The sequence below is a fragment of the Aptenodytes patagonicus genome, chromosome 8 (assembly GCF_965638725.1).
Source record: "Aptenodytes patagonicus chromosome 8, bAptPat1.pri.cur, whole genome shotgun sequence".
In the NCBI taxonomy this organism is placed as follows: domain Eukaryota; kingdom Metazoa; phylum Chordata; class Aves; order Sphenisciformes; family Spheniscidae; genus Aptenodytes; species Aptenodytes patagonicus.
This window is the reverse complement of record NC_134956.1, coordinates 24,643,968-24,666,984: the sequence shown is the minus strand read 5'-3', so window position 1 is coordinate 24,666,984 and position 23,017 is coordinate 24,643,968. Positions and strand designations below refer to the sequence as shown.

The following is a 23,017-nucleotide window of genomic DNA, read 5'->3' as shown; positions in this document are numbered from 1 at the left end:
TGTTCTGGGCTGTGCTGAACAGATGCGTGGGGGTCGAGGTACGGGGAACCTAAGGAAATCATTCTCAAGGCTGTGTTGGCTGTACTGGTTTTATAATTTATTTTTCTTGTATTTGTTATTGTCTAATTAAGTGTAACTGAGTTGAGTGTAATGCTCCTGCCCCGTCCTCCTGCAAGGTGCAGTGACTCTCCTCCATGCTGCACGTTGGGAAGGACAAGTAGAAAGGAGGAATTCAGAGGGATTCACCCTCTCCTTTACTAGAAGAGCAAAGTCTTGAGGGGACAAATAACACCAAGCACAAATTGCAGCCCTTTCATCCCCACAACTGTCTCAGACCTTCATGTGGAAAGGAAGCCAAGTCGCCAAGGGACCAAGGGCTCCGCAGGCACGGGCAGGATTTTGGAAAGGGTTTAGCGCTGGCTTTGCTGTTCTTTGGGAGCAGCATGGGAACAGAGGTGTTTGAGTGTACAGTGCTCTGCCTTCTGGAGAAGCTACAGCAGAATCTCTGGTGATACTGGAAACGCATCGAGTTGGGGTGGGAGCGGGCTGAGGGGGCTGGAGAGGGTTGGGGCAGATCCCGACCCCTCTGCTCCTGGACAGTGAGGGAAGCCCGGCTGGGATTTCCATCCTGTCTTTGACAGCTGCATGGTTTAATAAATTTAATGAAACTAATCCATCCAATCTCCTGCTTGCAATAAGCAGAATTTAATTAAGATTTCACTTTCTTTAACCATTTTATTTGTCATAACTCGTTATTCAGGGAGAACGCTGTAAGGCAATATTCCTTTCCCTAAGAAAACTTCTTAACTTTCCAGCGTAGGCAGCTTTAAATCAATTAGTTTCATGATCAGATAAAATACAACATCATATATAAATTCCAGGATATTAACTTTAATGTGTGAAAGAGTCCATTGTAAGATGATCATCCTGCAAGTCTTGATTTTATTTTTATTTCTTCTTCTCTGTGAATTCTGTTATTTCAGGTGCGTGTTAGGATCGTAAAGGAACGAGGACCATTTCTGGGCGTCTGTGGACGCACCCACCACAAAACCAAACCATTTTTTTGTCTCAAGTTAACGCGTCCCGGTTTGCATTTACAGCTGACATCTGCTAGTTAGTGCGGCACGTCTTGGTCTCCCTTTGCAGTTCATAAAGCACCTTCTGGTAAAGGAGGATCTGGGTTGCAACGCGGCTGAAATGCCAGCTTGCGAACACTGAAAACGAGACCAGAACGTGCTGCCACCGTTTCCTTTGGAAAGGGGGCTGCTGCAATTTTGGGTTTGGATCAGCCTGATAAACAGCTGAACCAACTGCGGAGCCGCTCCAGGGCCGTTGCTTCAGGCGCACGATGGCCGTGGAGGGTGGCTGCAGCCCCGTGCCGCCGGTCCCGGCTGCTGTAGCTGCGCTGGCCGGTTTTACATCCACAACGTACAGCGGTGCTGGCTGTTCACGCAGTTGTGTGTCCAGGATGACAGTGGGTAATGAGGTACTGAGGTGCAACAACCTGATTATTGTTTGGGTTTAGTGAGCTCCCAAATACTCCCTTGTTGGTGTGTTTACTGTTCCGCTTGCAAAAAGCCATTATTCATTTCAGGCTGTGGTTTAGTAAACTACAGCCTGTGTTTGCACTGTATATTTGGACTGATGCAGAACCAAATTTAGCCACATTGTATTTTCTGAAAGGTGACCTTTCCATGCATCTATTAGACAATGCTTGGGTTTTTGCTGGGATTTTTTGTGCCTGCTAGAACACAGCTCAGAAAAAGGAAACCTTGAAACCCAGCCTTCTTCCAAACCAGCTCAAAAGGTGCATTTAAAGAGGAAAAAAAAAAAAAAAAAAAAAGCCTGAAATGTTTCTCAAAGTTTGACCTTTTTAATAACGCCCTGAAGGTTTTGGAGCCTAAATGCCAGCCACGATAACAGGCAGTATAGGCAGGAACACCCTTAAATATACCCCCAACCCTGGCACACACCCCAGCACCGCTATCAGCTGTCTGCTGCCTTCGGCTGCTGGCAGAGATCGTCAGTCCTGAGGGACGGGGATGGGAGGGCGGCTCCGTTGCTGCCGTGTCTTGCCCGTGCACGTTGCTCTGCAAGGCATCGCGCTCGTGCCCTGCGGTGGGCACGGAGAGCAGCCCTGCTCCTCTCTTGTGGAAACGCTGAACCTCCTCAGGCTCTGGGAAACCTGCCCCTGATGTCAGCGGCTTCTCTGGAAACATCTGGGAGCATCATTTATCATTTCCAGCCTCTGGCACGACAGCTGTGACACCGAGCGATGTCTCAGCTGCATACCCACAGATGCTGAATAAGCCTCTTGTTTGGAAAGTATTTGCAATTCTGCATTTAAAAACAAACGCACAGACAGGAACGCTCTGATGTTTTTGGTACATGAGCAATTGCTTAGTGAGTCTGAGAGGGCAAGTGCTGCCTAGATATGATGTTGTGCCACAATTAGTTGCATGGGCATCGGGTTTTCTACCAACCTTGTAATTTCTCTAAGAAAAGTACAGATTTATGCAAGAATGGCATAGATGAGCTGAAAACTGCCATCTTTTTAGGGAGAAGATTAAAGTGTGAGAGTTGTGATTTATTAATCACAAAAGGAATTTATTTATTTTCCTGTATTACTTGTTCTGTCCGTTCCTCTATACACCCAGAGCTGGGTTAGCATCCCTGGTGTTAGCACTGGAAATGGGGCTGCCGCTGCTGAAGGGACCTAACTCTTGGATGCTGGCTTACAGTCATTAAATCATTGCAATCATACGTTTAAGTGAATATTTGGATATCTTCTAATCTACGCTGCCAACAGGTTTGAAATGTTTTCTTGGTCGTTTCCCTTTATCCCCCCATCAGACAGGCTTTATGTAAAGCACAGTTTTGCCTGATGACATTGTCTCCATAACTCAGCCCAGTTTTGGGTATAGCAAAATGCTTCGCTAACGAGCACGTCATGTTCCCAACAGGAGCTCCTGGGAACTTCCTCGCCTCTTGGTGGCAAAGGCCTCTGACTCACGTGAAGCGTGCGAGGTTGCCATCGGCAGCTCCTCGTGTCCAGGACGGGTATTTCGTGTTAACAATTTGCCTGGCCTATTCAGAATGAAAATTACATCTTGACTTGATCCTGCAGCTCAAAGACCGAATCAGGTGTTGCTGTGGCTCCCTTTCCAGAGCATTTGCACAGCTGTAAGTCACTGCAGGCAGTTTTATTTGTGTGCGTGCGCAGGGACCCTGCCCGTGGCCTGTTGCCGCAGCTCTGTAACTTGTCAAGCTGGGATAACGTGATTGTTTGTCTGTAAATACTTCGAATGAGTTTGAAATCTCTCTTTTTAGGGCGTCTCTTGATATAAGATATAGATTTGAGTCTTCCTGGAAAAATCTCTGCATCCTTCATTGTGCCATGGTTTTATTGCTGGTAATTTTAAAAGTTGGAATTTCCAGCAAATAATAGTGTGCCAGTGGCAACGCTGCTAACAAGAGAAATTCTTTGCACAAAATTGTATGAAGTCAGATACGTGAAGAAAGCTAAACTACAAAACAAAAAAAACATCAGGAAGGTTTTAAAAAGTGAAATGAAATTTTCAGACTGTAGGAAGAAAGTGGTAGTCAAGGTTATCACTGGATAACTGCAAAGGTCTCCAGCTGCAGCACAGTCTGCTTGATTTACTGTAAAAATAAGTAAATAAAGCTATCATTTCTATGTGAGTAACACTATTTATAGGCACATATAAGCACGCACACCCAGAAAGGCCCCAAGGAATCTTCCCTTTCAAGTTGGAGCGTGAGATTAAATGAGCTCCTAATTGACAATTGGTTTCTTAATTTTACCTTATGACTTCTTCTTGCTGCCAACTGTTTGCACATGTGCTGGCTTCAGATGAACAGCTGCGTAACGCTCTCGATTGCTCCATAATTATAAATCACTTGTACGGTTCTGCACTAAACCAGAGGCAGAGTTTCAGGATTCAGCCTGGGTTGTGGGATTGAAGGGGAGTTTTGCATTCACACACATGGAAGACTGTTGTGGCAAGCAGAGTTCAGGATGGCATCTGCTGCCTCAATTCCTGCCAAGCGCACACTTAGCTGTCGCTTTGTACGGATGAGTGCTGGCAGACCCTTCAATGGACTTCTGAAGGAAAGCCTCTGTCAGTGAATGAGCCATTTGTAAATGTGTTTTAAATCATTTTGATATTCTGCGCAGCCAGTTGGAGATCACTTCTGAAATGCAAACAGGCAGGCTGTGTATCTAAAAACAACCCATTGCCATTTTCACCAAATCTTGAGTACTGCTCCCCTCCAGCATCCACTTTGCCCCGTCATTTGTTTAAAGGACGAGGTTTAATAGCTGAAGATGGGTAAACGCAAGGCAAGTTTATTTGATGTAAAGGTGCACTTTTTATGTCACTATTTTATGCAGCTGAAGTGCATCGGAAGCAAGGCATCGCAAAGCCTTCGGGAGCTTCTCCTCCCCGGGTAATCCCATGTACGTGTGCGAGCACAGACAGATGTCTGGGGCCGTTTCCCTGCAGGGGGTTTGCACTGTTGGCAACGTTTTTAACTGCTGCTTCGGCACTGCTGAGGAGGTGTGGAAACAAGTAATCCTGGGATGATTTGACGGGCTGCAGCCCTGGGGGGTCAGGGTGCCCAGCATCTCCCTGGCTGCAGGGGGTGGCTGTGGACGGCGGCGATGGCCGCAGTGCTGCCGTCCCCTGCAAAGGGCCCCGGGACCACCCAGCCGCCCCGTCTGAGGGCGAGCGGGGCTTCCCCTCCGCTGTCGCCCAGCGAGGTAACTGCAGCGTTTCCATCGCAGTCACCAGCGTTCGGGAAGTCGTTGCACAGCCAGGGCACTTTAGAGGTAAAAGAAAATATTTTACTTGCCTTGGGGTTCGATCGCTGGCATGGGCTGCGTGGGAAGCCCTTCTTTGTAGCGGAGAGCGCTGCAGTCATAAAGCAACTTCATTAAAAATAATGTTTCCCCCAAACGGCGCAGAACTGCCTGGCCACCCTCCTGCCTGACCGCTGGGATCCCTGCTTACGTGGTAAATCTTCACAAAAGCCTTTTAAAATATTTTTCAAGTAACTGCATTACTAAATACTTAATACACCTCCTGATTACAGCTGAGCAAATAATTCACAGTGATTATTTAGAGAGGATCTTTAGGGAGGCTTAACCATGTTTTTTCCCACAGAACTTTCATGTCTACCCTGTAAGTAATTAAGTTATTTATTGTTCATGTTGGTTCGCTGGATTTTTAAATGTTGTATTAGCTTTTGCTGTGATGATCAGTCCTTAGACAGGTCCTCGAAACCATTTCGCTGTGATATTGAAACGTGAGCTCTGCTTCTGTGCTCCGCGAGAGGCACTTCTGCCTGTAAATACTATCAACAGCGAGTTTACAATTTATCTGCTGGAAATATTTGTTTGTTCTCTGTGACTGGTGTCTGCTGTTCTCCCTCTTGTGCTCTCCAGAAATGAGAGTGAAAGACCCTGATTGCAGCTGAAGGGATTTCGGTGGAGCCTGAAACATGGGAGGGATGCTGAAGAACGGCCTGCAGGATTTTCCATCTCCTCTCTGCTCTGGGTGAGCATCGCTGATGGAGCAGCAGGTTCGGTTAGTGGGGCTTCCCCTGCCCTTGTGCAACAGCATCTGCTAGGCAGGAGGGAGAAAACACAGGAGAAAATGTGTCCCAACACTTCCAAGGATCCGCATTTTAGAGGGCTGGCAGGGCCCCCGTGATGAGCAGCGATAATTACTGCTTTTACATGTCAGACATCCTCCCAGGCACCAGAATAGCTGCATCGGACTTTTGCTGCCACAGGCAGCACAATTTGTAATACAAATTACTGAAAGTTACAGAAAAAGGACCAATTTACAGTAGCTGGGCATGGATCAGAGTTGAAACCACAGCAGGTTGTTTTTACCACAAATGATTTAAACCCTTCAAAGCTGCCAGGGCCTTGGGTGTCATTCCTGTGGGTGCTGCTGTTGGGGCACCCGGGTGTTGCAGGACCAAACGGAGCGGGAGTGGCTCGTTCCAGCCTTCCTCATTCTGCACTCACCTAACGGGCATTCGGAGCGCGCAGCTCCGGGGACGCCATCTGCTAGCGGAGGTCGTTGGCTGCTTCCCTGGACCCGCATCCACACCGCTGGCTCCTGCCAAAATCCGGTGCTCTGGTACTTGTGAGGAAGCCAGGGGGATGCTGTCGTGCCACGGTAGTAACAGACAATGCTGAGTTGGGGCAAAACCCCCGGTTCATTTTCGGGCGCTCTCTGGCCCCCTGGGTGGCATCACACGAATCGCTTCTCCGACCTATACAAATGGGATGGAAATTGTGATCTGAGCAGTGGATGTGTCATCGCCTCTGGGGTCAGAGTCATGAATGCGTATGGGTTTATTTTCTCATCAATATGGCAAACATCAGTGCTATAAAGTTGCATAGAGTTAATTTTTCCCCCAGCGAGCTGGGTATGATCTGTTTCCCATAGCGCAGTCTGGTCCCTGCAAGCAGGCGAATGCACCGAGAAGGTCCATCTGGTGCGCGATGAGAAACGGCTCTCGGGAGAGGGGCAGGAGCTGCCGGGGCTCTGCGCCCCGGGCTGCGCTGGCACTTGTCCAGGTGGGAGTGGGAAAGGTGAGCCCAGCCCTGGCCTGGCAGCTGGCTGGACCTATGCATGGCATGAAGAGAGGACTGAAAAGATTGGGGTTCATCACCACCTTCTTTTGGGAGCTCCTCTGAGCTGTCTGGAACTTGGTCCAAGAAGTCTGTTTGCTCTTGGACGACGTTAAGCAAATTTTCTAGCAAATCCCTTTTTCACCAGCCTTAACAGAAGTAACCCATCCGTGCTCAGGTGTCCAGCACGCTGCTGAGAAAATGACCTCGCAGGGTTATTGCTCTGAAAATCCCGTCTGTGCTTCCCTCCCCTGCCTCCTCCCCTCCCTCACCACGCTTGTCCCCTCCAGCAAATGTGTGATATATGTTGTCGCCTACGCAGTCCTCCATGGCTTGTCTTCTCCTGGCCGCCATCCATTAAACGATAACAGAACAGCTATTCCAAATACAAGCAGGAGAGTCAGCAGTATGGTGAACATGAGAATACTACTGTTAGGTTATGGTTCAAAGTAACCGAGTTGGCCGTCTTGCTTTCCCTGGGCGAAATGAACTTCCACAGAGGGAGCAGCGACCCACTTAAGTCCCTAATTTTGAGAGCGCAGATAAACTTATTGAGCATCTCTGTGGGGAGATTTCTCTCTGTCTCCACGGGGAAAGCGGGAACTTCAGCAGAAGAGGGGCTGGCAGTGGGAGGGACAGACCAGAAACTGAACGCGAAAACAAGCCGCACTCCGTAAACACCCGAGGCCACGATGAAGGGCTTAAGTAAAAGCAGCAAGATGCGAAACCGGAGTATGCCAGCAGAAATGTCACAGGGGTGTTGTGCTGCTGAACCGATGGGCTGTTCGTGGAGAGCTGGGTTTCCTACACCTGCAAAACTCTGTTAATTATCACCAGTATTTCAGCAGTAGCATCACTGTATCCAGCGTGGATTTGGGATTCTTTTTGGTGACTTTTTTTTTTTTTTAGTGCTGCTGGAAGAAACGCTTGACTGCTTTATTTGGTGCCATTCATAACAGCAGCTGAACGAAGGGTATTTATTTCAGTGAAGCTCTTAGTGACTGGAAAGGAAATGACTCGCAAGTAATTATAAATAACTGTAAAGCTAAAGGCACTGCATAGATTCATTCACTGCTGAGATATGATAGTTTTTCTCACGAAAATGTCATCTTGTTCCTCAGAAGGATTCCTTAAAATACCTCATCAGTCAGAAGACCTTTGTGGTGCCCAGGTACCACCGCAGCTCTCCTTGTGATGAACCCCGGTAAGGCAGACGGCATTATAGAGGTTCAAGGGGATCTGAGGGCATCACCGCTGCTCCATCTTCACGGTGGTTCACTGCAGCCTTGGTCCCATTTTGACTTTGGTGGGAGCCCAAAGCCAAGCTGTCGCTGGCAGGAGAAGGAGCTGGGTCCTGGGTGTCTGTGGGGGACGGCTACCACAAAGGAAATAATTTATTAGCAAATGTGCTTGTAAAGAAGCCACATTGACAACCCAGACAAGTCTTATTTTCAGCTGAGGAGCAGCCGCGTGGCAGTGACTCAGTAGCACTTGGTGGTGGATACGAGCCATTGAGAGCTCATAAAACTATCACCGGGCAGTTTAACAGCATCGCGGTGCTGCCTGCTGCATCTCCGCCTCCTGAGGCTGCTGGAGCTGCCGGCAGAGCCGGGAGGCAGGCAACAGCCTCTCTTGCTCCCCGGGGCCAGGTCCTGCACATCGGGGAGACGCTGCAGCAGTGAGGAGCCTTTTTTTTCCTTCTTGCAGTGCCTGCGGTTGTTTTTCTGTAGGAAACCGGAGCTTTCAAGGCATGACCCCAGCCTTGCAGACTGAACAAAATCAAGAGGTTTTTATTTTGTTTCATACTTTGTTGTGTTTCCAGCAGAGACCCTCGTCGGCCGAGCGCAGACGTGCCCGAGGCTCCACCGAGCCGGTGCCACCTTCCCTGGTTTGGTGCTGATGGGCCACAACGTGCTGGCACAGCGGTCCAGCCCATCCCGCCCGAGCGGCCGCGCCAGCATCGCTGCTCCCGGGGCGGGGGGAGAACAGGAAATTTGCTTCTGAGTGAGAGGTGAGTGGAGCAGCGAGCAATTCACGTTCTTTCTCAGAAGCGGTGGTTTCCCTTGGTGGGCTGGGACAACCCAAGGACTCCGCATGGGCAGTCCTTCCCCGGCACTCTGATCCCTCTCCTCCAGAGCCTCCAGTTTGGTTTTTGTGATCAGAAACAGAGGATCTGCCTGAGAAAGGGGGTTTTAGAAATATTTTTTACAAAATGTAATTTATAGAAACCTTTTATAGAAACGAGGCTGTTTTGAATGACTTTCGCAGGCTTAAATGAAGTTTTAGCATACCAGTGAAATTAGAAAAATGTGTCTGAACATATTAATAGCTCCAGCATCCCTTTGGGGTGATCTTCAGGTGTATAAAATAATAATTGATAGTGAGAAATATTATCTTATTCAAAAGGGAGACTGCCACATTATGTTTGGCTTCAGATTTAAATTAACTAAAATTCTTAAACATCGAGATGCCTTGCTTTTAATCCATATGCTTGCAAAATAAACACTTGAGCAACAGGATTTCTGGCTGAAAACCTTTGAATGTGGGAATTGTCTTTTCCTCAACCCGTGTGCACCATCTGCGCATTCAGTGTGTGAAGGTAGAAAGTAAGTTCGATTATTAAAATTATTTTGCATCCAATGATCTGTCTTACCTATGATAAAGTCACTTTGGTGGCTGTTTGTTCGGCAGGGAGCTGGTTTTTCAATGCTGTTGTTTCTCTGTCATTGCAAGATCTGTGCGGTGTTGTGGAACGTTCTTTTGTTTCAGAAGGTACTAAAACCCATTTTATTAAATCAAGAATATGATTTGGTGACTGGGAAAACGCACCCACAAACCTGATTTCCAAAAGAGGGAGACCAACATTATTCTGAAGACTAGACCTTGCTAAGTAATCTGAATGCCCAAAATCTCATCTTCTTCAAAATTTGGATACTATTTTTTACCTCCATATCTCACATTTGATTTAATATTTTCCCTTTCACCATACAACTTCTTCCCCTTAGTGTTGCCAAAACAGCTTGCCAGTTGGTTTCTAAGGGTAGAGCTGATACCATACTTTTAAGATAAGCCCCCCCAAAGGGACAGAAATGCCACGCAGCCACCTGCTGCGTCCGGGTGATGAGAAGGACGGTGCCTGGCTCCTCCTGAGAAATCCGGAGCGTCTTCCCATGCATTCCCAGACTGGAAACGGCGATGGTGGCTGGAAACGTTGTGGTGAGCACAGAAGTGTGGATGTCAGCAATGCCGGTTGTCATCGTTATCGTGAGATGATCTGAATCGCTCCACCGCCGCGCTCTGGCCGGGTCCTGCCCCCGCGCGAGTGCCGGGGGTCCGGGCACCGCTGATGCACATGGCGGGAGGTGGTGGCATGCGGCGGGCACTCCTGCTGCACTGCTTTCGGCCCCGTCCCGCACGGAGCCGGGCGGTGCTGGTGGCGGCTGGTGATGCGCTGTGGCAGTTTGATGGTGAGGAAAGTGGGACGCGGCAGATGGGGTCCAGTCTGGCAGAAGGCAGCTGCCCAGGCTGGAATTCGGCAAGGACAGGCAGGGTCACGTCCATGAGCAGGGCCGTGGGAACCGCAGAGATAGATAGCCACAGCAGGTCAGGACCTCGTCTTTGTGTCCTCTCCAAAAGTACAGGGAGCGGAGAAAATTAAAGGCAGCAGTAGGGTGTGCGATGTGCACAGCTGCCCGCTTTCAAGAACAAGAGCAAGTGTCTTATGAGACAAAAGAGATGAGAGCAAATGTACAAGTGAAATGAGTGGAAGGAAGCAAAAGAAATGGCTGAAAACCCAAATAAATGGGTTTAAAAAAAATTGAAAAGAATGAAAATAGGGGTGAGATAGCTGAAAGAAGTACAACGTGAGGACCAGGAGTGGTGAAGACCCGGCTGAGTGGTGTGAGCCGGCTGTGGGACGGGGCTGCGGCTGCCTGCAGAGGCGGGTAGGGCTGCCATGGTTTCCAGGGGCTGACCACCTGAACCCTTAAAATGGTTTCAGTAATTTTTGCGTGTGTCCGTCTGACGTGGTGTCGGGGTAGTGCTGAAGGTGCGGGTTAGGCAGCACTTGAATGCTCTGCTGTGAGGGTGCATTTCTGTAGAGATGCATTGGCCACGGGTCACATCCTGAATGTGGGGACACTTACTTGCTTTGTGGAAGCGTTTAGGAGAATGGCTCCTAATTGGCTACAGTTAATCATGCAAATCCAGCATGGAAATAAATGTCCAGAAAACACATTTGATGGCAATTACAAGGCAAGGATGGAGGTGGTTTCCCTGTGTATGACAGGACATCTCCTTTTTCCTTCTCTTGGCCGCTGGAGGAGGGGGAAGCACCTAGACCCACCTTTCCTTCTCGATGCCCTCTGCTACGACTGTGCATAATGGAAGCTCCAGAAAATCTGATTTTCGGCCACACTCCTCTCCCCGCGTTACGTCTCAGTTGGAATAACAAACGACATTTAATTTGAGCACACAAAGCAGAGGCTCACTAGGCCTGTGGTTTGCTATTCTGGGCAGGGCTTGGTATTTTGGCTCCAAAGAGGCAAAAGGGAGGATTACTGTGGGAAGCAGCTCTTAAAACTGGCGAGGTGTTTTCCACCTCAGGCCATAATGTTGCACCTTGAGGACCTGCTGTCGCTGGGCTGCAGGGCTCTTGGGGAGCACACCGCATGGCTGTGGCTCTCTGGAGGCTCTGCAGCGGCAGGCCTGAGGCTGATGCTTTTTCTCCCGCTCCGTGCCCTCCCGCAGTGACCAGGGATGCCGTCTGGGCAGCTGCCGGCACGTGGCCCCAGCTGGGGATGCTGCTCCCACCGTGCTCCCCAGGATGCCACTGCCCCGCACAGCAGGCACAGGAGGGGTGCAGGCACGACCATACCCCTTCCCCAAGGTGACTGTGTTTTCAAAATGAAACATGCAGGCACGTTTTTAGGCATTTTGCAATGAGCTGAGGACTAGTGGGAAGGCAGACCCGCTGGTAGGGGAGCGGCTGAGATGTGGTCCTTCTTGGGTGTCTCCAGCCCCTTCGCGTTTTTCTGGAGTTGCAGTGCTCGTCTCTCCTGGGAGCGGAGCGGGCTGAGCCCCGGCACAGACCCAGGGAGGGCGATGGGAGCCAGCGTGGGGAGCCTGGCCAGGCCGACAGCGGCTTGGGGGAAGCCCCAGCTCGGGGGGATGCCCTGGCGGGAGGTGATGCTGCGGGATGTGGCTGTGGAGTGCCGAGGGGTACTGAGGGGCAGAGGACGAAACAGGGGGTGGGGGTCTGTGGGATGGAACAGTTGTGGCAGTTCCGAATTGCAAAGGACTGATACTATTTCATTTCTTCTTTTCTGCTAAGGCCCCTTAGCTGGTACCAATTTTCAGCGTGCTGTTGATTTCCAGTAAGGAGATCATCCCTGCCTCTCCAGGTACAATCAAAATCCATTGACTACCACTTTGTATTCTCTGGGAAAAGCCTTTCTTTTCAAATCCCTTGCTGGAGTAGCCCTGCAGACAACAGTTTATTTGCAATTCACATTGGATCTTGGCTCACAAATGCAGGTGATTTAGCTAAAGCACAGCTTCTGGATGGTGCTAGTCTAAATAAATGCAGAAGTCTCACCGCAGTGTGTTTGATCCAAGCACCAAAAGTAAAACCATCTGCATTCTAGGAGCATCCGCCAGAAGAGCAAATTATTTCTTTGTAGTATAGGTATGTTGCGTAGGTGACTCATAGATATTGGGTCTGCTTTGAACAAAATTTTGGGTTCCTATCCCAACTTATAAATTCCACAATCTCTAGTCTGGAGAGACTGCATCAGCTGCTGCATCAAAGTACCTCTGTGCCAGAATTGCAACGTTCCCATCAGGTCAGGTTTTGCAGACTAGGGCAGGAGCCATTTGAAATTTTTCTCTGCAGGTACTGCTGCTTTCCTTCAGGGTTTGCTCCGTGCTCTCAAGGGTTCAGACCAGGCTGGGGTGCCCCTGCAGCACGCGTGTGCCGGCCCAGCCGCTCTGCTTGCACGTGGGAGAGCTCGTGGCTCTGGCCAGGGTGGCTGCAGCTTCGGGCTCCGCAGTTCCAGCTCACGTCACCAGGCTTTGCCATCGGGGAAGGTGCGGTGGGTGTCCCAGGAGAAGGTGCACCCTCGGTGGGGGGGGATGCTCCCACCTGGCTTCATCTGCTGTTGCAGTAAAGCAGTAAAGCAGTAAAGAAAATTTCTTTACTGAAAGAGTGGTTAAACATTGGAAGAGGCTGCCCAGGGAAGTGGTTGAGTCCCCATCCCTGGAAGTATTTAAAAGACGTGTAGATGCGGCGCTTAGGGACATGGTTTAGTGGACATGGTGGTGTTGGGTCGACGGTTGGACTCGATGATCTTAGAGGTCTTTTCCAACCTTAATGATTCTATGATTCTCTGCTTGGCTTCTGGTTGCTGGCTGCTCCCGGGGTGGCGGATGGCACCCTGGGGAGGTGGGAAACCCCAGTTCTGCCTGCCCCGTCCCTGCAGCCGGCACCAGTCAGCCCTGCAGGGCCTTCCAAAAGGCTGATTCCTTGCCTCTCCTCTCCTCTTTTTTCCTTAGGTGAGGAACACAGCGTGGCAGTTCCTTTCTTCTGCAAGCCGAAGGAGGTGGTGGCATGACTGAAGTGGCCAGGGCTGCCTTTGGTGCCTCAAGACCGCTGCCCGGGCAGGACGTGCATGGTGTGGGCGCTTGGCACGACCGGGAGGCTGGAAGGGTGAGCTGGATTCTGTACAAACGATTAGCTGCTTGCAGCCTCCATTCACGTTGACGGCAAATGCGGATAGAAAGCTTGGCAGGCCAGACCTGGCCCCTCGAACTTCTGCAGATGTTGTGTGTCTTGTGCAGGGGCTGGGGCAGAGGTTTGGGTGGGTCCTCCCATCGCTGCCTCCCCGTCCCCGGTGCAGTTCCCGCAGGCAGGACTCAGCCTTGACAAGGTTTTGGCGCTGCAGGAGGGCGTGGAAGGAAGGAATGTTTTGCTGTTGTTGGAAAATGACCATTCCCTCCATGCTACTAAAGCCCGTGCACACGTTAAAACTGCAGTAATTATCAAAATGTTTAATTTTCCATAAAAACGTTGCGTGGCGTGTTTAACAGGCTGTAGAGAGCCCCTTGAAAGCCTGTTTGGTTCTGGTGACTCAGGTCCCCAGAAGTGTCTTGCCCGCGTTTGAACCAAGTTTCCCATACAACTTGGAAAAGGATTTTATAAAGGGTGAATTTCAGTTTTGCTGCTGCAAGTCAGAGTCAGGAGCACAAGGAGGAATTTTTCAACCCCATGAGTCAGATTCCCCCTCGAATGTCTGCTCCACCAGAGAGCTCGGTGACAAACGACGCCACACGCTGTGGAAGCAGCAGCTTTTATGGCACCATGAGCCATTCAGCAAGAGAAATGTTCCCCCTTGCCGTCTCAAACCGCATTGCTGTCAGTTTATAGCCTTTCTGTAGCAGCAAGTTTAGGCTGGGACTCCCATTTTCAAATGTTCATTTTGCTTTTTTATATTAGGGTCACCTCAGGTCTGGACACTGAACGGCTTATGTTTTTTTTAAAGGCTTTTTCAGGGTTTTGCAAATTGGTGGCCAGTGAGCAGTTTCCCTGGTCCCTGTGGGCGTCAAGGGGATTTTGTGCCCTTTTTCCTCCCACGCCTGGTTCTCCCCTCGCCCCGGCTGCTGGGGCCAGCGCCCGGCGGTGCTCGTCGGGAAGGGAGCAGGAGGACCCACAGGACTTCCATTGTCAGGGAAGGGGGGGGCGTGCAGTGCGGGGAGCTGCCAGCCTTGGGGGGGCTATCGGGGGAGAGCTGCAGCCCTCACCACCCCTGGGGTGCCCAGCGCAGGGTCCGGGGGGTTTGCCCTCCTCGCTGAAGGTCACTCCCTGCTGCCGGCAGTACTGGCTGCATTAAAGGTTGGTGCAAGTGAAACCAGCTCTGTCCCAACGGTTCACTTGCGTTATTTGGGAACACCCTGGGATCCCTTGGGCTGGAGATGGACCTGTTCCTGCTAAGGGGCACCCTCACCACCAGAGTTGGGGCTGCGGCGTCTGCAGACCATGCAAACAGGAGACGAAGTGGAGAGCAACAGCAGAAGATTTGGGAAGATCTGTAGCACACAGGGATTTAATTGGTATTCTCAGGTACATCTCACGTACGCTTAGTGACGTGCCATAAAACCTTGTACTTGCTCTAATTATTTTCCATCTAAAAGAACTTTTCCATCTAAAAAGACTTGCTCTTATTATTTCACTGCTGCCTGCCCCTCTCCCTGCCCCTGCAGAGCCCCCTCTGCTTTGCTCGACCCTTGCCCGCGGAGGCTGGGGCATCGTGCCGAACCGGGGCTGGCCAGGGGAAACACGGGGAGTTGTGAGGGGGGCAGAGGGAGGGAGGGAGAAAGATCATGACTTCAAATAAATGCAGGTAACATTTTTTTCTAGATGTGGAAAAAGATAGCAAAGGAGTAGTGAAGGGCAGCCGATGGGAAGTCGGAAAATAAGGAGTCATTTTTAATTCTGTGAAACCTTCAAATGCTTCTTTCCAAAGCAAGAGAGAAGCGCTGTGCTGGCGGCAGGGCTGCCCGGGGCACAGCCCCTGGCGCACCCATCGGCTCCGCAGGCCAAGCCAAATCCTGGGGAGGGAAACAGTAAATAAATCCCCAAAGAGGGTACAGGTGAGCGCACGGGGGCATCGGAGAGCAGGAGGTGGTGTATAAAAATGTATATGAGAATAAAGCATTGTGAAGTAAGGGTGTTTTGGGTTTTTTTTCTAAGTGGAGCAAACTCAAGTTAATTCCATCGTGGGTGAACTGAGTTACTCTGACTTTTACCAGCCAGAGATCTGGTTTATTGTGTTCAGTGGTGAAATGAGGGAAAATGAAACTAATCTGACCATTAGGAGTAATTACTCAAAAAGAAAAATTAATTGGGTGATAATTGCTGCAAAACTGATGGGGGTTTGTGCACATACATCCTTTACCTGCTGAGCTTCCAAGGCACCGGTGCTCCTAACCCAGCAAAACCGGAGAGTGTTTTCAAACACTGGAATAACATCAGCCTCTTTTTCCCCTTTCTCTTTTAAAAGCCTGATGGTGCAGGTTGGTGAAGCAACCCAGCACGCTGTGTGCCTGACAAGCAGCATCCCAGAGCAGACGGCAGCACTGCTCCTCGCCGGGGGGCTGCGCCTCCCACCGGCCCTCTCCACGCTTGCTCCGTGCAGCCCTCCGATGTCTGCACGGCCAGCGGCTCTGAAACGGGCTTCAGCATGGTTTTGTCTGTCCTGTAGCAGCTGCAGGTGCTGATTATTATTATTGCCCTATTATGCTTAGGCAGGTATTATATATAATTTTAAACTTGTCCTGTTACCTTAGAGATTCTCTGTGCCCCACGTTTAATTTTTATGCCAACACCCGCAGCCTTCTTTAAGGAGGACCTTGCACAGAAGAGCTGGTCAGCCTGCTTTCTGCAGAAGCAGAAATTCCCACCTCTGAGGTTTCAGCTCTGACATCCAGGTGTCTGAGTACTGTGGGGTTAGGAGGTGAGTTAGACATCAGCTCTAACGTGAGCTTTCGTTCCTGCCTTGCAGCCAACCAACACTGAACTGCTTTGGGCTTTAGAATAATTCAGTAGAGATTAACACAGATAAAACTTTGTGCTTCCTGATGTAGTTTTAACTCAAAGCAGAGATCCCAGCAAACATGAGTACATCTCACGTGCCTCATTCAGTGCCAGTGTCAGGCAATTAAATAAGCATGCAAACGAAGATGTGAATCGGATGCATTTTTTTCAGGGTGAGACCATGGGCCTGGATAGTTACGGCAGCTCATTTGAAGTTTGATGGCGTGTCGGTGAGCCTGAGCATTAAGACGACATCCCGCCAGCTGGGACATCCCCGGGAGAGGCACTCACCTGCTGCGAACCACCGGTGCTACCGGGTAATGTGGGTCCCAGCAGGCAAAGCTCTGAGCAAGCCCCACGGGGCACAAGCATCTCTGCCTTGCTCTGCCAGTAACTGTTGTCCTGGAAAGACAAGTTTCCTCCTTGGGGAGTTTTTCTACACTGCAGGAGCATCTAGCAAAACCTGGACCTGCAGGCTTCAGATGCTGGCATGATATTAGCAATCCTTTCATGCAAATCCAGCTGTTACCGGCTCCTTGCCATGCACCATTGGGTAAACTGTTAAACCTTTTGTGTTAGAGGAGCAATAATATTGTAAAAAGCTTTCTCCGAGCAATGGCAAACAAGCCAGGTCGCTGCTGGGTGGCGACTTGGAAAGACGTTTGTATGCAGGGATGCAGCAGGTCATCAGTTCTGCAACATCTTTGATCAGTGGACTGGTGTGGCTGCAAATAATTACATTTCCGTTGAAAATTAGCTAAAGAGCCACATTACTGCAATAATTGGAGCATTAAGATAATGAAGCAACTACTTGGTGTAATAGAAGAGAGACAGAACAGTTACGACACGTTAAATACAGACATAAATCAAACTGGTTTGCTGACAACCTGTTGGGATTCATTTTTTTATATCACATTGTTGAAGTCACCATTTAAAGTCTCAAATGGTTATCTTTGTTGAAGATAGAGATTTTGTATTCACTTAATGTACCTGTTGTAGGCATCTTCACTGATGTGCTTACAGACCTCTGAGTTTAAGATACTGTTTTGGGATCTTTCACAGGGGTGTGAGAAGCTTTGTGAGACCTTGCGGGGTCGGTCCCGCCGGAGGTGTGCGGCACGTGGGGCAGGGACAGCCACGTTACAAAGAGCCGCGGTCCCACGCTCCTGTGTGATGATGAGCACGACGAGCGGAGATAAGTGGAACATCGGCGTGGGGCCCGAGACAGGGTTTTTTCTCCCTTTTGGAATGAGTTGTGAGTCGGCGCCGAAGGCGGGCGATTTTGTTTGTGTATGTGACAAACTTGAGCAGGGTGTTTGGATGTGTGAAGCGGCTGTGGAGGTCCGGGTGGAGGGTGCATGGAGTAGACATCCCTGGAAATATGGAGGCTTAGGAAAAACATGTGGATTTGATGTCCCGGTGCCTCTTGTTCACGTCGCGATGGAGCGGGGTGCCCGGGCAGGACCCATGGCCACCGGCGGGGGCTGTGGCAGCCCTGCCTGCATGCTGCCAGACGCAGCGCCAGGGCCAGCTCCGGCCACGGGTGAGCGCTGCTGGGTACGGCCTTTGCCGCGGGTGTCTGCCGGTCCCGGGGGTGCCATAAACGACTCCTCCAGGGCTGTTTGCTGCACATCTCTCACCAGCCCTAAATTCACATAAATTGGATAACGTAAGGGAAAAAACAACAACGCTGAAGGAAACGCAGTGTCCTCGCCGCGCTGTCCTGTCCCCTCACTCCCTTGGGCAGCTCCACTCCTCCGTCACCGAGTCAAGGGGCAACTGGGGAGTGGTCAGGGACTTGTGATCAACCAGGATAGGGACAACAGTCACAGCAAAGAGGAGCAAAGGCAGGACTTAAAAGTGGTGACGCTCAGCAAGACGTTGATACGCTTCCTCCTGCCTGAGCAGCGCTTGCTGAGCATCGCCTTTACTTCAGCAGAGCCGAGCTCTGTCTCAGCTCTCAGCCCGAAGGAGGGTGGTAAAGGCAGAAGAAAACACAGTTGTGTTTTTGAAGTGAGTAATCATAAAGTGGGTTACTTCATTCTCTTTTCACGTTTTCATTGGGTTGATTTTTAATGGCATTAGTCACATTTTATAGTCAGCCACAACGAATGCCTTGTGCTGGACTTGTTAGCACAGGGGGATGCGGGGTCCTGGGGACCCTCCGCTCCCTGCCCTGCACCCCTGCAGATCCAGGCCCTCTTCAGACATCCCCGGGTCAGGGGATCCCAAGCCAGAGCCCCGGCTGCTGCGGCTCGCTGGGGTGATGAGGGAATTGCAAGAGGGGCAGAAACTCCCGATGAGCCTCTATTGCTGCTGGCAGCCGGGGCCGGGGGCGATGCTGGGCTATGCGGGGGGTCACGACCAGAAAGCTTTGGGAACGGCTGCTTTAGGCAGAAAATCCATTCAGGAGGAAATTAATTTAGTCATGGAGCAGTCCCTCAGGCCAGGGCAGGAGGGCAAAACTTGAAACAAAATAATCACAGACACAGTAAAAATGTACCCCCCCCTCCAAACCATCACTGAGAGCCATGTGAAAAGGCGGCGATTCCCGGGAATGGTGGAGCAGCAATAACGGAGGTCGCCTCTGACGGGGCACGAGCTCCCCGCTTGCTCCCACTGCATGTCCCTCTCCGAAACGCAATAGCCAAGGGGTTTAAGCAGGGATTTGGATGGCGGGGGTTATCTGGTTTTGCTTTGCTTTGCAGATGACAGGGAGTTTTCTATCAGATTGTTTTTCTCAGGCAGGAATGTCTTTGGAAACAAAAGGAATCGGCACAGGCTGTGACATCCATAACTGTTATCTAAAGCCATTTCCGTGCCCCTGCGAGTGGCCGGTGGGAACCAGGGGCCGGGCATCCTGGGAAAGCGGGTTGAAATGCTCCGGCACAGGCTGACCGGGGAAAAAGCAAATGCGGCAGCTGATCTACATGCTGAAAAGGGTGATGGGGTTATTCTACTATTGCTCTTGGCCCCCAGGAACGTTAGTGTTTTGGAGGAAATAATAAGGAATTCACTTCTCTTTCACCACGGCTCGCTCTCTTCCAGAGCGGACCATACGCCTGCAGTTGGATGGATGTGCTGCAGTTACAATAGTTTTCCTAAAAGGTCTGATTTTGAAAGAGAACTACACTGATGGTCAAATTGTTTCTGTCTTTGTTTTGATGTTCTGTGTCAGAAATAATAGAATAGCAGCTGTGTTTTGGAGATACTTTAGAGTCTAAACAAGATGAAAAATAGTTTAATTTTCTGAGAATTGGTATAGGATCGGGTGATTTGAAAATTTTCCATCTCAACTTTTATCACAGGGGAAAATTCGTTTTCCCAGTTAATGAAAGCTTTTACAGAAAGTATTTGCTTTCTTTAACTAATGCTGACTTTTTTTTTTTTCCTTCATTGACTTCCAGCTCTAAAGTCTGGTTGAATTTTTTATGTTTTGGTGGCTCACATTTTTTAAGACAAAAAGGCAATATTTTCTGTGGCAAAAACATTTATTCACCAGTATTATAGTGGGCCTTTCAACGAAGGTCTGAGTGTTAAAGCGGTGAATATTTGCCCCGTTTCTTGTGATCGGCTCATGGTGAAAGCCTGGGTTAAATGCAGGTTCCTCTTTAACTGAATCATCAGGCAGAGGGCTAAAAATCCAAAACATTCATTTGTTGCCTGGGAAAAAAAATGATCTGTGAATGAAGCAGAAACAGTTTACCTGCAGGGAAGGGGATCTAGCAGCACGTATCAAAGAGAAGAGGAACTGCAAAAAGGCAAATGTGTGTCTGTGTGTGGATACAGCTCCTTTCTCCCTTCTCACTCAGTTGAAATAGCTGAAAGCGATAGGATCACATTAAAATGCTAATGAAGAAACCAGTTGGATAAATTATAACATTAAATACAACATAGCTTGCATTAAATCAAAATTCAACAAACAAACTTATAAAAAACAGTATTTTGAATCAATGTGTGCCATTCTGCATTGGTTGCAGCTGCAGGAAAGCTGGTGTGGGAGCAGTGGGAACAGGGGGGATGACACAGAGGGTGGGCAGCAAAGAAATGCCCAGTATAATCCCCAGAGCGGCAAGCGTGGGGTACGGGCACCAGTAATGCTGCTTTGGGGGAAGGTGAGAGGGTGGCAGAGGCAGCAGGAAAAGCACCCGTTTGGGTGGGGAGACCAGCTCCGACTGCACGGCTCAATTGCGTGGCTGTCTCCGTTTGCCGGGTAGGCAGCACGTCAGTCCCGTAGAAGAGGCTTTATGCTTAGAGCAATATCTTGTGTAGCAAGCAGATTACGCCCAAAGGGAAGTTTTTGACACTGGCAGCAGAAGGGAACACTCCCGCAGAGCACTTTACAATTCAGCTTGTGTCTGAGGGACGAAGCTCATCCTCACCTGCCCACTGCGGGGTGAAGCTGCCTGCAGCCTCTCCTCCTCCCGCCCCGGGCAGAGGAGGGCTGGACGCGGAGCCACCCCAGCGCTGCACCTGAGGTTATTTCACGTTTGAGATGTAAAATTAATTCTAATTACGCACTCTGCCCTGAAATTCGAAAGGTTTCTAATCACGTTTAGTCTAACCTTTTAAAACTAGCACCTGATTTCTTGCTTTGCCCTCACTTGCTTTGGAATATTTCATTCACAGTTAGAAGATGAAGTAATGCAGCAAGTGAAGCTGTGCATGCAGGAAGACTTTTGGGCAAAACGTTTGGTTCCCCCAGCACTGCAACGGGGGAAAAAGGCAGTAGCTGGGCAGCGTTGAGGATCTGCACTTGGGATTTAAACACGTGGTCTTTTTGTCCCTGGTTCATCTCGTTATTCTGGGTGACTCCCCTTTGGCTGTACATGTCAGGCAGTTACTTTTATGCATATGAAGTGGCTTGATGAAATTTCAGTGAAGCATCTTTGTTAGTAAGTAATTTTCCATTAAAAATGATAGCAAGAAAAATTTTTTTTGATTCTTTCTCAGCTGTGAGGCAGGTGGGTCACAGGTACATCTCTCTTGGGCAGCAAAGGCAGAGGTGCTTCGAGGCGGTTGGTGGCAATAAGGACACTGGACCTGGCGTCCCTAAACCATATTCTGATCCCGATCGATCCACCCAGGCACAGGCAGACGTGGGCACACCAGGATCTCCAGGTATGGGATTCGACTGCCTCGTGCCAGAGGCTGTTGGTGTCCCCAGGGAGCGCAGAGCCGGGCTGGGTTTTGGCTGCTTATGAGCCAGGGACCTGTCGTCCGGCAGGTCAGGCTGGCACGCCAGCCCCTTCTCATCTCATCACCGGGGGGATCTGGAAATACTCTGGTAACGTTGTGAGCTCAGTGAGTGAGTTGTGTCTGACTGTGGTTAGAAAGAACCTTTTTTTTTAGGTTGACATCTGAATCATGTCTCTTTTTATAGCCAGGCGGTCGCATTGCTGTGATTGCAGCTCCCAGCCCGAGTCCAGCGCCTGCTTGGGTTAACGACCATCGTCATGCAGGATGCAAGAGAACATATTTTGCTTGTTTCCCAGAGAAGCGAGCCTCTCTCTGGGGATGCTCTCTGTGTGCCGGCTCTGCCCTCCCAACGGGATCCTGTGACCAGCCCTTGCTGCTGGCTGGAGACGGGCTCCTACTCGCAGGGCTGCACCGGCCAGGGCAGCAGCTCTGCCCGGCGTGTGCCAGGCTTGAGACTGTGCCCGTGCTGTGCCGCAGCCACACCGCGCTGCGCCCACGCCGGGGGCTGCAGCTTCAGTTGCTGCTGCTTGAGAAAAGGCAGCAAGGACGACGTATTGCACAGTTGTGTCTTCTAGGATGCTACATCCCCACCACTTGCAACAGCTTTTAACATTCAGGAAAATCAGACTGGGGCTTCGACTGGGTCTTGAAGGCCCCCGTGAGTGAGGGTTTCTGCGGCTTGGGTCTGCGTGGCAAACCCACGCATGGCTCTCCCCCAGGGTCTGTCACTGCTGGCCAAGCTCCCAGTTTCCGTGTTCCATGGCAGATCGGCCATTCCTCATCCTCTGTGCTCTGGAAAGCCTTTGGCAGGGGACTGCAACATGCTGGGCTCCTGTTCGCACTTAGTGACAGTTAATTAACAAGCCAGCTGATTTCCCTTTACCTTGATAATGAATGACAAATCACAGCTTGGTTTTCTGGTTTGCTCATTAATTGCTACTTTTGTTTGTTCAGTTTTCATTCATGCCTATTAAGACATCTTCGGCTGCTAGCTCCTTTTATCAGCGACGGGCTGGATTCACCTGAGGACTACCCCATCGCTGACCCTGATGGAAAGGGTGTGATTTAAAAGCCAGCTGAATATGTCTAGATGCGTAAGGAATAATGAGTATATAAAAAATTTTACTTCATTTGGACTTAGTTTGCATAAGTGAAAATTGCTGTACAGGTACCATTAGGGCTTTTTAGAAAACTTGCCCCTATCTTGTACTCCATTGTGTTGACTTTCAAAGCGGTGGTCATACATAAGAAAATTTAATTTGAGGTTTAAAAAAAAAAAACCCACCACATAAAACAGAGTGAAAAAATTATGATTACATAGCTTGATCTGTTGCAAGGACCATTGTGACTGGACCCTTTTGTCCGTACAAGCTGTTGTGGCTCTGTGGAATCCATATGAGGAGGGTCCCACCCGCCGCAGATTTGGGGCACTGTGCTCCAGTGCGTAGTACTTGCCTGGTGTCAACACACATTTTAAATTGAAATGTTTAATCAGCAGAAGTATTAATTTTGATATTAGGAATTTTTCCAGTTGGTGCCTTTCTTTATGAAGCAGCTAT

General features: G+C 49.9%; 1 protein-coding gene across 4 annotated transcripts; it reads left to right on the top strand.

Moving 5' to 3' along the window:
• The first annotated feature begins 7,625 nt into the window (after positions 1-7,625).
• LOC143164282 (uncharacterized) lies at positions 7,626-21,788 on the top strand. 4 transcript variants are annotated; one of them, XM_076346717.1, is made up of 10 exons: positions 7,626-7,693; positions 7,792-7,874; positions 8,493-8,681; positions 12,003-12,072; positions 13,223-13,376; positions 15,727-15,936; positions 16,432-16,576; positions 17,322-17,514; positions 21,213-21,380; positions 21,643-21,788. In XM_076346717.1, the coding sequence occupies exons 5-10, from the start codon at positions 13,339-13,341 to the stop codon at positions 21,702-21,704; spliced, it is 816 nt and encodes a 271-aa protein (XP_076202832.1). In that variant the 5' UTR covers positions 7,626-7,693; positions 7,792-7,874; positions 8,493-8,681; positions 12,003-12,072; positions 13,223-13,338; the 3' UTR covers positions 21,705-21,788. The 4 variants fall into 4 exon arrangements, with proteins under 4 accessions (XP_076202832.1, XP_076202830.1, XP_076202834.1 ...); XM_076346715.1 differs by having other exon boundaries at positions 7,626-7,874; XM_076346719.1 differs by lacking the exon at positions 15,727-15,936 and having other exon boundaries at positions 7,626-7,874.
• The last annotated feature ends 1,229 nt before the right edge of the window (positions 21,789-23,017 follow it).